General features: G+C 45.9%; 1 protein-coding gene across 1 annotated transcript; it reads right to left on the reverse strand.

Moving 5' to 3' along the window:
- Positions 1 to 4745: 4745 nt before the first annotated feature.
- Positions 4746 to 14059, reverse strand: NOC4L (nucleolar complex associated 4 homolog). Its single transcript, XM_071763447.1, has 15 exons — positions 13903 to 14059; positions 13667 to 13796; positions 13442 to 13548; positions 13075 to 13182; positions 12394 to 12543; positions 12062 to 12161; positions 11742 to 11776; positions 11588 to 11638; positions 10975 to 11086; positions 10290 to 10350; positions 9684 to 9794; positions 8275 to 8438; positions 7518 to 7600; positions 6501 to 6614; positions 4746 to 6201 (listed from the first exon to the last, which is right to left on the reverse strand). Exons 1-15 carry the CDS (start codon positions 13996 to 13998, stop codon positions 6085 to 6087), a joined length of 1539 nt encoding a protein of 512 aa, XP_071619548.1. The 5' UTR covers positions 13999 to 14059; the 3' UTR covers positions 4746 to 6084.
- Between the last annotated feature and the right edge of the window lie 17 nt (positions 14060 to 14076).

Below are 14076 nucleotides of genomic sequence, written 5' to 3' on the forward strand. Positions count from 1 at the left end.
AGGTACAATCTTAAATCAAGGCTTGCATGGGTACCTGCTGAACCAGGAAAACCAAAGAGGGGGAAGGAATCTGTCCTTCCTATTTTCCTCACAGCTCCTATGATGAGTCAATACTCATCACCTATTATTGCACAAGAAAAGTATTTTATTTTTTTAATACTTGGGGATCACAAAATCCAAACAAAAGACAGGCAACAAGTTCTACATTCAAAGGAGATCTTTTTAAATGCTAAACTGCAGCTGTAGTTATGGTTATTATATAGAGACAGACATGAAACTGTAATGTGGATCAACACACTTTATCACAGTCATTCAACAAAACACTGAGTCCATGCAGCTTAGCTATTACCTTTCCACAGCTCTGAAAGATTTACCATAGTTTCACCTTAATCTGGAATTTTATTATGTAGTTATTTTAACACCACTTTATTTTATCACTGCTTGGAGTCCTATTATCAAAGTAAGATCATGTTTAGATACAGCAATGATGAATAGTGGTAGAAACAGCTAAAACAGAATCAGAATCCAGCTTTAGTTTGCTATACACAATAGAAAACCACCAAGAGAGCCTTAATGCTGCATTACAGAGTGATAAAGGGGCAGTTCCAGCTGGTGGCAGGGATGAGTGTTTAACTGCATGTTCCCCTCCCCTTATTTATCGGGATGAGCATCTCTCCCCCATCATCAGATTGAAACCCCTCTGTTTGCCGGGGGATTTGCTCTCCCAGCCCGGCAGGACACACACATTCCCAGGGGAGCCCCAGGAATCGGAGGCTTCGGGGGCTCCGTACCTGACGGTCCGGTTCCACCTTTCCCGGACCGCAGCCCTGACCCGGCACCGCTCTCAGCGCAGCCGCTGGCCCGGTCTGCACCGTCCTCTAGTGGCCACCAACCCCGATTCAGTGGCCCGGCCGGGGTTGCCAGCAAGAGACCCCCCGGAGGGAGAGGGGGCTGCAACCTCCCCATCTGAGGCTTGGGGAGCAGGGGGGGAATTGCTGCTGGGAAAACGATTTCTGCACCCAGGGATCAAATAAAGAGAAAGTCTGAAGTACATCAGGCTATAAATCTCTTGATAAGCTGAGAGAGAATCAAAGCTGGCATCAGTATTTATATTTGGCTCCTCAAAGATAACATTTGGTAAATACCTTTGAGAAACGAAACCTTCAGGCAGGCACAGTCCATAGGAAATATTCCATCTGGGCAGGATGCTTCAGGAGACATCTTACCATGAAAAAGCTTCACAGGAGAGGGCTGTATCCCTGGAAGGAGCCACATGCTACAGCTTCTGACATGATGCACCAGGGACTGGAAGCCAAGCCCTGGGACAGGAGGCAAAACTGGAGCTGTTGTAGCTACTTCAGTGGGGCTTGGAGCCATCCCACAGAGCACATAAAGCCAGTGAGTGGTCAGGGCACCCTTCAGGCAGGTGGCAAACAAGATGACCACGTGCTGGCCCATGGCTTCAGCCAAGCACATAGCTCATCAGAACTGCTCCTCTGGGCTCCACACCCGAGCCTCTGGCACACAGTGGGTAACCAGCAGCACCAATGATGATCAGTGGGGACATCCCTGCTGCCTGCCCCCAGGGCTGCCGTGGTGCTGGGATTTCACTTACTGCCTGTCTCCCTCACCTGGGCCCACTCCTGTCAGTCACCTGTGTGACAGCAGCAGATTTCACCTACACCTTCTCTCAAGGCTCAGTCAACTGCAGGAGCCATTGCCCACCTTGCAGGACCTTACCTGGGCACAGCAGCACAGCTGGCATAGAACCCTGTCTCTCCCCCAGCAAAGACTGAAGACAAAGACCCTCCACTTGGGAACTGCAGTTCTCCACCATCAAGCCTCAGTTTCCACCATGTACAAGACAGAAAATCACCTTTATCCTGGTCCAAACCAGGGCAACAGGATGTGGTATTATTTCCCATCTCCAGCTGAGATAACTAAAACATACCTGCTTGCTCTCCCAGTCTGCAGGAACCTGATGCAAGCAGAAGGGATGTGATAGCTCATTCACTTTGCTTCTGGGAGCCCAACACTCTTTCTCCAAGAGCAGCACAAGGATGCACCTTGCTACTCACCTAAGTGCTTGGTGAAAGTTAAATGCAGCCTCCTGCAGCTGGTGCTTCTCCTCACATAAACACTCCAGCTGCAATCTGGGAAATGCACAGTGCTATTAAAGCATCAATTATCTCTAGCACAAGCAAAGCTACATTAGCAGGCCTACAGTCTGCTCATTTTGATAAGGCTTACTCCATTTATTTATCAACAAAACTGGAATACCAGCAGGCCACTGAGACTGCAGGTTTTAACTGTTTGGATGGAGCTTATACTCAGATCTTCTGTGCATGAACCATCAGCCAGAGCATCCTGCTTGACTTGCTTGCTGGGGTTTGTTTTTCAGGAAGAGGAAGGTTGGCACAAGATGGTTCTGCCTGAAGCTGGCTGTGCTCCAACCCCACTGCAGGTACCTTGCACCAGCTCTGAAGAGAAGATCCTTCTCTTTTTCTCTCTTTCAGCTCTATTCATCTGCTCCAATTCTTTTTAGTGATGCAGTTGAGGCCTGGGGGCAGGGCTAAGAGTCTGCAGAAAAGCAATTCTCTTTATTAACAGATCTAAAATTCCCTTCATAAACTACTCTAAGATAGACTCTTGGCTTATTAATAGTAATAAATCTCCAAGACCAATAGACCTCAGCTAATGAATATTGATTATGATAGTGCTGGTGAAGGCTGGTGTCTGTTGAACTGTACCCCTCTTTGTCTGAGCAGGGCTGTAAATTACCCAAGAGGTCATTTGGTTTTCAATATGAGACAGTGGAAAACACTGTGGTTATGGCTGCACTACAGCTTTCATTATCCCTGGGCTGGGAAAACACCTTAGAGCTAAAAGCAGCTGGTCAGAGGGGCTTCAACACTTGGGAGCCTGTGGACCTGGCCCTTTTGGAGCAAAGGAGGATGGGTCATTTCCCTTAGTTCTATCTTCTGTACACTGGGAGAAGTTTCCATGCAATCCAGAGGAGCAGAGGTGGACTCCCAGGTGGTTATGAAGACAGACAGGGGGTGCTGGTTTGCCAGGTGCCAATAACCCCTTGAGATACCTGAACATATGAACATACAGTGTGAAAAGTGAGTTATTTTACATGCCTAATTTCTTGGAGGACCACTGCCAGCTTGCAGCCAAGCACACTTGGGTCCCACTGTGCTTGAAGAGGACAGGCACTGGTTCTGTCCCAGAGTAGAGATCCCTCTATTTGAGGCAAGCCTGTCCCAGACCTTTGGCTGGCATTCCCTCTTTCTCATCTATTTATGGATATCAACCTACACTTCCCTCTATCCCCAGATGGGTATCTTAAAAGTAAGAATGTAAGCTGATTGCTACAGCCCATGGTCACCTGGCCCTTTGACTTACAGGGCAAAACTCATGCTCTTGATGAGTAGCTCTACCTTTTACTTTCAGGGTGGGATGACTGAATGGTCTTTGTAGGAATAAAAGCTCAGGAAAATAAACCAAGGGCAGTCCACTGCAACACAGAGAGCCTCTATCACTGTGCTGCGGGGAGGGAATGAGGCACTGATGAGAGGAAAGGGGGAGGGGGGGGCTATGTTAATGTTTTCATACAACTCTTTTATGCTTACTGAAATAACAACAACAACAAAAGAACCCAGAACTGCCCTCTCCCACCTCCTCACATCTGATAAATAGCAAATAATAACAGGAGTGATTTATGTGCTCTCTGCCTGGTGCTTCAATCTGGCCTTCCAGTTAATACACACTATGATTAAAGCATCTATAATCTGCAGTCTGTGGAGACCTGTAGAGCAGTAGCAACAGCGGGTGTGCAGCCTGATAAGGGTTGTTCACTCAGTGCAGATGAAACTTTTAATATTTATAACTGCTGATTTTTTTTCCTGATGCCTCCTATTAAGGGGAGGGGGTTGAAAGTTTAAAGATAAAAGCTTGATGAAAGACCAGAGAAATGTTTTTCCAAGGACAGGCAGGGACTTAAAGCTATCTCCACCTAAGAGCTGGTTTAAGAACACTGCTCAGGCAAGTGAGGCATCAGAGATGGGGGATGAGGTCTCTGGAAGACCTTCAAAGCTTGTCTAAGGAGCACCCAGGCTTTAGCTGTAAGCTCTGAGCTGTCTGGATTCAGTTTGTCTTGCCTGCACCAAGCAGAGCTGGGCTGTGCCTGGGACTGTGAGGCACCACCACAACATAATGAAGTCACAGCAAGTCAGCTTTTAAGTGCTAACCCTCTGTCCAGATGAAGAACACAACCAGACTCCCTCATTTTTAACAACATAAGACTTGGACTTGCTCCATGCTCAAATGGTTGAGTATTTGTGCATTTAAACAGGATCCTGACACTCCCAAGTGTCATTGTGAAAGCCAGGAATGACACTGCCCATCAGTAATACCTGACAGATATAACTGGGCCCAACTGAGTAAAACAAGAAGTTGGAAAGGTATTCAATATATATGCTCATTCTCATCCATCTGAAAGACAAATATACACTGCTTTTAAAAGTAGTTATGTGGTGATGCCATAAGCATCAGAGCACTTCAAAATGTTTAATAAACAAATGTATACATTTGACATATGATATAAGGAGATACCTTTTAGAGCTGAAATATAAGGCTTGGGAGAACCTGAACTGAGGAGTAGCAAACTGCAAATTATCTCAGCCATTCTGCCTTCCTACCTACACAGAATTCAAAGAAAAAAGAAAAGCAGGCTGGCCAGAGAGGAGACAGGATTGCTTTATTCACATGAGAACAAAGATTAACACTTTTTTAAAAAACAAAACAACAAAAATACAAATGCTGAAAACCACCTCAACTGAATTCCAAAGTATCAGAGAAAAAAGGTAGAGCTCTGTAGTCTGAGGACATGTCCATTGTTTGGAAGGCACAAAGCCAGCTGGCTAAAGAAAGCATTGTCTTCAAGACAGCCACAGTTTCTTGGCCTCCAGTTTTTTGACTGCATTCTTCTTGTCCACAAACTATGATTTCAAATATGCAAGTGAAGTTCAAGTCTAACAAGATTGTTGAAAATTGTTGAAGTTGTTGAAAATTATTAGGAAAAAAAAGTCCTGAATTTATCTGCATTATTAATAAGAAATTTATCTGCCACTTGAAACCTTAGGGAAAAAAACCCCACAACCTTGCCAAAAGGAATTTCTGCATGTCTTCTGGAACTATACCAAAAAAAATCCAAATTAACAAAGCTACCTAGTACCAGTGGACTAGTTAAAACCTGATTAGTGCCTGGATACACACTGGCCATAACTCCTACAACATGTGCAGGCTATAAGCAGAACTACATTAAGCTGCTTATCATTCTGAAGCAAAAATCAAGGATTAGACTTAACTCCCACTGCACATCAGCTGGCCTCCCTGCAGTCACCAGGATTATGCTCGTTTCCAAAGCTCATGAGAATTTTGAATTAAGCAACCTTACAGCATGAGATGGATGTACATGAAGGAACATCAGCAACACTTCATACAGAATTACTGAGCATCATCTATGAGGTGGTTTTTTTGACAAACCTGAGCTTTCAGTGGGAGTGTTGAGTCTATAGAAGTTCCACATATCTTTAAAGATGTGAGTTTAAAAGTGTATATAAAAAATATAATTAAAATATCATCACATGTTCACAGCTAGGTACTGAAGTTACTAGATAAAAACAGTATCAAAGTAACACCAGAAAAATGTGGTCAGAGACTTCACTTCCCCTCAGTCCCATCAAATGGCAGCATGATGGTCACTCAGTCAGTGCAGTCACTGAGCACAGCCAGCACCTGCAGCTTTGGAGAAAAGGGCTGGAATCCCAGCAATGAAGAGGTCCAGAAAACTTTGACAGAAAATCCCTCCCAAACATCAGGAGGCAGTATGCAAGGATAAGAAACAAGGAACAACCCAGGAAAGTCCATCCAGGGGTAGTGGCAAGGGTCACTGAAGAAGACTCCACCTTTCTCTAGCAGTCCAGCTCTCATTACATGAAGATATTTCAAAGGCAGCACAAGGGAGCTTGGTGCATGTCCCCAGGATCAGTTGTGTAGATGTGTGTTTAAGAGATCACATCAATCTAAAGTGAAGTGCTCTGCAAAAATATCATTTTTCTTCCCAAACAAACCTCGTATTTGCTCAAACTCCAGGGGCACATCAGTAGCCTTTTTCTTTACTTCTTTATCAAAAAGCTACAAAGAAAAAAAAAAAAAGAAGATATTGGCAAAACTCTTCCACTCTTCACCCTGGCTAATACCACTGCTAACTCTTAACCTCTAAAAAGATCCAGCAATAAACCCTTTATATAAAAAAAGTCTGACATGACTGCTGCCTCAGGCTCTGTTATTTAACAGCCATTTTCCTGTTATCCCTGGCTCTGGGTAACCAAAAGACAGTTCTCCCTCCCCAGCAGCAAGGCTGACAGGGCTACAGTGCCCAAGAAACCCCATCTCCTTTCCTCTGGTTCCAATCCCTCACCCAGCAATGCTACCTCATAAGCTGAGAGCTCCAGGAGCCCTGAGATGTCATCCTCCATTTCAGACAGAAACTGGCTGAGGACAGCAGCTGCCTTGACCACATCTGGGTGATAGTGGTTTTGTAGAGACTGCAAAAGTGAAACAAACAGCAAACATTCTGGTAACTACAGGGTAACACGCACCTAGTCTGGCTTCCTACCCAGGGATCTATCTCTTTCTTGGTCAGATCTTCAGTGAACATCAAATTCTGGCAGAAGAGGCAAGTGTGTACTGTCATTAAATTCATTAAATGCTGGTTTCAGCCATCCTCCAAAGAGTCAAAGGCCCCTTCCAACTGCTTCACATCCAGCTTGAACCAGACAGACTCCTCCTGAAGTCATGCCTAGAATGCACAACCCAATTCTGTCTCCTCCCAGAGCCCTGGTGCCATCTCTGGGCTCCCTGCTCCTGGGCAACATTCCAGTTGCTGCTTCAGGCCCCTTCCACAAAGCCTTTGTAGTATTTAAATGGAAGGGGTTAATCCTGTCAACTAAGGTTTTACAGCCATCAGGAGTAATTTAACCAATTTCAGCCTTCATACACCATCTTACACATGATCCAGGTGAAAGGTGAACATTACAATCTTCTCTACTCTAGCATTTTAAAAATAATTTCTACAGGATGACCTAACTGTACCCAATTAATTTCCATCAGTGCTCAGCAAGTTCCTTTGTCCCTTCCAAAGCAAACAAAAAGCCTCATACATTTGCAGCTTTTTAGTCTATTTCAGTTAACTGCACACTTTTCAGTGAGCTGTGTGCTCACAAGTCACCTAAATAATTATCATGTATGATTTCTCTAGTGTGTGGAATCCTTTGCCTCTAATGCTAGGATAGAAAAGGATGCAGGATAAAAGATGAGCCAGAAATTAATCTCATTTGCAAAACATGTCAGCAGGTTCTCGTAAGTGGCACTGCCAGCTTGGGTCAAGGAAGCAGCAAGGGTGGACAAAGCTCATTCCAGACACAGATGTTCCTTTTTAGCTGACAAACCTGAATCTCCCAGAGACAGCTCTCCAAAGCCTTGCTTTTAGATGGCTCCTCCTCCTCCATAACATATGGATCTTCTGATATATCTAAGGAAACAGAGATACAGAGCTCACATCTCCTGTGTGAGATGCACGACCTCAAAGGGAACAGAGCCAGACCAGTGCTGTAGCAGGAGCTGCTCCTTCCCAAAACATTTAGGGTCTAGAAACAAGCAGGACACAGGAGACACTGTTTGTAGCACTCAGAATCATATTACTTTTGAAGAGCATAGGAAGCAGGGCACAAGGAACTGGAATACTCTGATGCAAAGGGCATCTCAGGCACCTTTGAACAGTTCACTACTGATGTTCTACACAGGTCAGTCAGGAGACTGCTGAGGTCCCAGTGGGGCCACCTACAAAAACACTACAGACTGAAATCAAAGAGGTCTCTGGTTTCTGAACTCAAGTTCTTCTGATTTCCTGAGGAGAATAAGACAAGCTCAGTGTCCAGTGCATTTCTCCCAGCCCTTTTACATTTGTAAGCAGCCTGGGCCAGCGTGCCAAGCTTCTCCCAGGGAACTGAGAGGCAGGGGAGCCAACTGTGAGGCCCAAGGTCAGAGAGGAGCAATGCCAGCAGCTCTACACAGCCAGAGCTTGCAGGAGCAGCCTGCTGGCTTTCCACAAACTCAGGGGACAGAGGGATCCTCCTGAATCTGGGACCTTTCCACGAATCCCACTCTTTACGTCACCTAAATGTGTGACACAAAATTCCCTCTTACCTTGTGGCCCGTGGGGTCTGTGCACCAGTACTCTGCAGGCAGGGTGCCTCCTCAAGAGATTGCAGATGAAGGGGATGGCCATGAGCAGAGCCTCAGGAGGAGCACTCAGGGCCAGCCGGGACAGGCGCTTTATGAACGCGGCCACCAGGTACGCGGGCAAGTGACTGTTGGGAGACAGAAAAACCAGCTTGGAAAAGTCCCAGCAAGTGAGCCAGGAAGCTCAGCAATCCAAACAGCCTGTCAGGCTAAAAGATCAGTGGGGTTCTTCAGATTTTTTGGGCTGCGGAGAGAAGCTAGAAAAACCCTGGTTATAAGCAGTAAGACAGAGTCTCGTGTGCTCTTGGGAACAAATTTGAGGACATTTCCATTCATTGCATGAATTAACTCACTCTGTGACTGGATCCACTCCAGGCACTCACCATAGCCATGCACAGCTCTTGTAGGTGACCACTTACATGGTACTCTTTATTCAGGCATTTTATAAACTTCTGAGTGCTTGGCCAGGCAACCTTCATTATATTCTTTTCATGCCATTTTGTGGGTTTAATTAATGCACGGGCCATGGTGGTAAATTTACATAATACCTCCAGGACTAAAGGAAAGAGTGCAGCTGTTAATGGGAACAATAATGCTGCTGTAATATAAATGTGCAGGATAGTTCTTTTTTTTTATGGTGAAAGTGCAAATTTCTAAAAGCAAACAGCTCATCCAGGCACTTTCTTCAGGTCAGAAGAGCTGGGATGAAATGATGACAATTTTCAACCACTTCAGCCCTACACCTGCAAGGCTCAGCAAAGCCACCCCACAGGACACCACCTGTCACATCTTGCTGCTTTCTCCAAAGTACATTATGAACACATGGGGTTTGATATCAAGTGCCCAGTGCTGAACTGTGAAGAGTTATTCCTGGTTTATTTTCCAATATATGATGGCAGCTCTATGACCAGCTGCTTATCTAGTTTCTTCCTTGTGTACAATGAATTGGCAGCATCAAGGCAGGCTGTCAATTTATATTTCAATGTTATAGTCTGCAAAAGGTCATCAATTTATCAATGGCTTGATGATCTATAACAAGCCTGCAAATGTTAGTTTTCCATATTCATGAAGACAGACAGAAAAATCACCACTTTCAGCCCAAGTGGAATACAGATCAAAATAAATCCATTGTCATTTGCAGATTAGACTTGGATAACTGTCTTTTTACTTCTGAAACTGGATGGCTGTGTGGCAAGCCTTCAAAAATAGCACATGAAAAATTGCACAACACTACAGCAGCACTCTCGTATTCATTTTTGTTGGTAAAAATTAATCAAATCCAGAAGGCACATTCAATGCATTATACCCAGTCTCTGGTCCACAGAAAAGCAAGAATTAAATATGGGAACACACATAATAAATACATTACTTACGACGAAGACAAAAAGAGATCAAGCAGATGGAAAAAGCGGGCTCGGTACTTCACGTGATAGACAGAAGGGTCTAAAAGGCTGTACAGCTTTTTGTAAAAATCGGGGTATTCCCTGTTAAAAAAAGTAAAAACACAGCATCCATTGTTGATTAGTGACCTACAGTTGAACTACACTGTGTCTGAATGTACCACGTTCTCATTACAGACTACCCCAGACCACTGCTGTGCTCTGTTCAGCTGTAAGGGGAATTTCCAGCTCTTGCAGTGCTGGGCCATTTTCAGGATGTGAAGCTATGTCCATTGACTTCAAATTGTATAGGATCCAGTGAAATGCACACCAAAGACTACAGCTTCACTGTGTAACCAGATCAATAGAAATTGATTTTCAAGTGCTGAGCAACCACAGTCTGCAGAGGAGGATATTTAGGCTCAGCGAAAAAAAAAAAGTCAAGACTATCAAAAGAGCTCTGCAACCAAACAGCCTCTTGTTCAGAGTTTGGCCTTCTCATGGGGAATTTTCAGTGTGGAGAATCCATCTCAGTTCCTTTTGCATAACAATAAGTGCAAAAATCCATGCTCCTTTAAACAAAATGCTCTTTTCACTTACAGGTTGTGCTGATGAATCAGAATAAATAATCCATTTAAGGCTAGAAGACTGATTGCTCCACCTGGAAGAAAGCAGGCAAGTGTCAATACAGCAAGAAAGATACCAGCTTCAACTTGTTTCTATTATAAAACAAACCCAGTAGGCACACAAACTAAGAGTACCTGAAATTTGAGCCAGGACAATGGCTGTAAGGTAACACAATTTCATCTACAGCCCTCCAGTGGCTCCTCAGTCACTTCGAAAGACTAAGCTGCAGTTTAGAACAGGCTTTGAAGGGCCAAGTGATAAAAGTGTTGCTCTAATCCCCCAAGAAAGCAACACATGGGAAGCAAAGGTCTCATCTGGAAGGACATTTCTGTAGGAAACTGTGCACCCTGTGTCCAGATGCAGCCCAGGTATCAGCAGTGCTGCCTAAACTCCAAAAGAAATCACTCTGGCATTCTACCCTTCCCAAAGCCTTAAATATGATCTTCCCTACATACAAGGAGCAACAGCAATGACAAACACAGGTAAAAACATCTCACTTTCTGGGACAACAGAGTGCACCCTAGTTCCTTAGCTTCACCCCAGCCAAATATAAATTATTTCATCATCCAGGCTGTGGTGCTGAGTCCAGCAGCCCTTCCAAGTCCACACATACCACAGTGCAGAGCCTCACAAAGGACAAAAAGCCCATTTCACCCACCTATGCCATAGGCCACTGTCAAGAAGTCTATCATGAGAGTGGGTTCATTCATGTAAGGCAGGATGGAATCATGCAGAATAACAAGAACTTTTTTGTAAAGGCCAGTGGGTAGCTGTAAAGGACAAAACAATACAGTGAAACAACAACAGAGAGAGCAACAGCAACCCATGGTTGAGAAAGGCAACCCACAAGTCAAGGCCAGAACAGAGCAGCTTGCAGCAACAGTTCCCAAATGGAAGAGTTTACCAGTAACAGCTGACAATAATTAAGTTGTTTCAAAAAAGCCAATGCTCCAAACAAACTGTGATCACAGCTCAGACAGGAAAGCCGGGGGAGTGGGAAGACACAAGCACAAAGGCCTGGAAACCTTCAACTTGCCAACAGAGGTCAGATCACTCCTCCCAGGTATTCTTATTTAAGGTGGGGGGAAAAGGCTGAGAGAAATAAGAAACAGACCATCCACGAGACCATGTTTCTTGACAGAATGATCCAACAAGACAGGGCTGCTCCCACCCAACGCTGAAAGCACAGGAGCCCCATGCAAGGAATGCCACAGCCTCTAACCATTTCCAACTGGAAAGCAATGCAGACCTGTGCCAGAAGTAACACTCACCTTGTGCTTCAAAAAACTGAGCCACATTTTTTCAAAGGCTTGCTTGTGTGCCTTAAAACAGAAATGCAAGCAGTGAGTTAAACACACTGGTGTAGATAAAGCTCTACTTTAAGCAGGTAAAATTTCAAGCCTGAAGCACCAAATAAAGACTTACCTGCAGCTTTGACACTTTCAGTTCCTCCCAGTTATCTAAGAAAAAAGGGAAAACAAATGTTAAACTTGAACTGCATGTTTAACAAGTTACAATAACCTTTTTTACTTAGTCCTTTAATATCCTAAAAATTTGGGCTGAAGTCCTTGCCTTGACATAAGGCCATGAGGGACCCCACTGCAGACTGAGGAGTGAGGATTTTGTAAATACTGTTAAGAGGCACTGTGATTACAGAAGGCATTTCTCATTAGAAAACACCAATAGAGTCTTTACACACCTGATTTTCCTTTTCATACACAGTTTATGATGTGGAGCCTACTAACCTTGCTTCACCATAAATTTGACCATATCACTCTCCTTGTTTGGCATGTTAATGGGAGAAATAAGGGAAAATACATTCTGCTGGTAAAATGGAAGTGGCCTCTGAGGAAAAAAAAAAAAACAAAACCATAATCAAACATCAAGACAGTTTTAGTATAATTGGTATACATTGTAAGCAAGAAAAAAACCCCAAACCACCTTCAAATGAGCACATTCATTTCTCTTGCTTTCAAAGTCTTTCCACATACCACCAGTCCCTCCTGGTTCATGTACAAGATGTGTGTTTGAGAGCAGTTCATCCAGCCCCACTTCACCCATACAAGGATGATGTTACCTCCTTTGTCCTCTGCATGACTTGTCCAATGCTCTCAGTGACCGCCTTAGTGACAAAGTAGCGAATGTCATCGTACTCCATGAACTCTTGAAAGCGAGAGATCAGGAGTGCAGCGTCCTCGTGTAGGGGAAGCAAACCATCAACAACCACCTACAGCAGGTTTGTGAAGGGAAGCAACAGGTCATTCTCCTGCACTGCTGGAACAGGTAGTGAGCTGTCCTGGCTGAGGACATCTCCCTGTTTTTTTGACAGGCAGCTGGCATGGCTGTGTGCAGCTTGCCCCGGAGCAATCTCCACAAGCCATTTGGACAAGCCCCCCTGCCCTCCTAGATGGGCCCCTTCTATCAATGACAATGTCACTTGGAAATGGTGGCTGAAGAGAGGCAGCACATTCCCTTTAATCTCCCAGGTGCTTGCAGGTAAGGCCAGGGACTCCAAAACCCCACCCCAGCAGTGGTACCTCCTGAGCACCCAGGAATCCATCTCAAACCTATTCAAGGGAGCTGCTCCCACACCTGCAAGTGCCACCTCACCAGAGACAGAGGATCTCTCTAGACCACCACCCTCCTCCCTCCTTCCCACTGAAAACCTCCTGGCTTGAAATTTTAGTCCTGGAGAAAGTGAAAAGTTTTGTGTGCCATTGGGTAACAGCAGCAAGAACTTTTCAGTTCTGCAGCTTACCTTCAGAAGTTCACGAGGAAAAGTTAAAGTCCCCTTCCACTCTACTTTGATCAGGGGATATTGTGCCTCCAACTCAACAAACTTCATGAGGGTGCACATTGACAATTCCTTTACAAAAAAAAAAACACAAAAGAAAGAAAAAAACCCACCTCAACAATTACATCAGGGGTCAGACCCAAAGGAGGCAACTTTTCAAGGAGGAAGAATAAACTGAGATGTTCTTCACTGAGAAAGCTGCTGAGCAGAGGTGAGCCTGAGCACCAGCAATGCCTTAGGACACCACCTGCTCTCCCGTACGGGCAGAGTGGAGTGATGGGTGTCAGCTCCTGCAAGGGACCCCCTGGTGAATCAGTGTTTCAGAACCAACCTTGATCTGGAAGGACTCATGGCCCATCAGCTCCGCCAAGCAATCCACGCAGTCCTTGTAGCGATGCCTCATCCAGATCTTGTACTTGTCCTCCGCGCTGTAGTTATCTGAAGGGTGAAACTCAAAGTTCTCAAAGCTCAGCCCGGGAGCCCCCCAGGCCCCTGCTCCTCCCGGGACACGGCGGCGAGACCCCCCCCCCCCCCTTCCTCCCCCCCCCAAACTCACCGGCGAGAGAGGCCTCCTCGGCGGGCAGGGCCCCCACGAACAGCTCCCTCCGCTCCAGCAGCGCCCCGAAGAGCCGACCGCAGGTCCTGGCTGCGCAGAGAACATCCTCGTCCTCACCTTCCTCCCGGCCCTGGGAAGAGCGCGGCTCTCAGAGGGCGGCAGGGCCGGACAGGACCCAGCGCGGCCCTCAGCCCCCTCAGCCCCCGCACCTCCCCGCAGACCGCCCCGTCCCGCACCGCCAAGAGCTCTAGGATCTCGAAGACGCGGTTGGCATTCCCGCGGCTCCCCAGCACGGCCTCCAAGCACCCTGCCAGCTCCTCGGCCCGCGCCATGCTGCCGGAGGAAGGAGGAGGAGGAGGAGGAGGAGCCGGCGGCCGCTCCGCCCGCAGGCGGGGCCGGGGAGGGGCAGC

This window comes from Heliangelus exortis, chromosome 19 (assembly GCF_036169615.1).
Source record: "Heliangelus exortis chromosome 19, bHelExo1.hap1, whole genome shotgun sequence".
NCBI classification, from domain to species: Eukaryota; Metazoa; Chordata; class Aves; order Apodiformes; family Trochilidae; genus Heliangelus; species Heliangelus exortis.

Coding starts and splice junctions, on each gene's coding strand:
- NOC4L (XM_071763447.1), bottom strand. CDS start 13,998: ATGGCGCGGGCCGAGGAGCTGGCAGGGTGCTTGGAGGCCGTGCTGGGG. Junction 13,797..13,902: donor AGATCCTAGAGCTCTTGGCG/GTGCGGGACGGG, acceptor CGCTCTTCCCAG/GGCCGGGAGGAAGGTGAGGA. Junction 12,544..13,074: donor TTCCTCGTGAACTTCTGAAG/GTAAGCTGCAGA, acceptor AACCTGCTGTAG/GTGGTTGTTGATGGTTTGCT.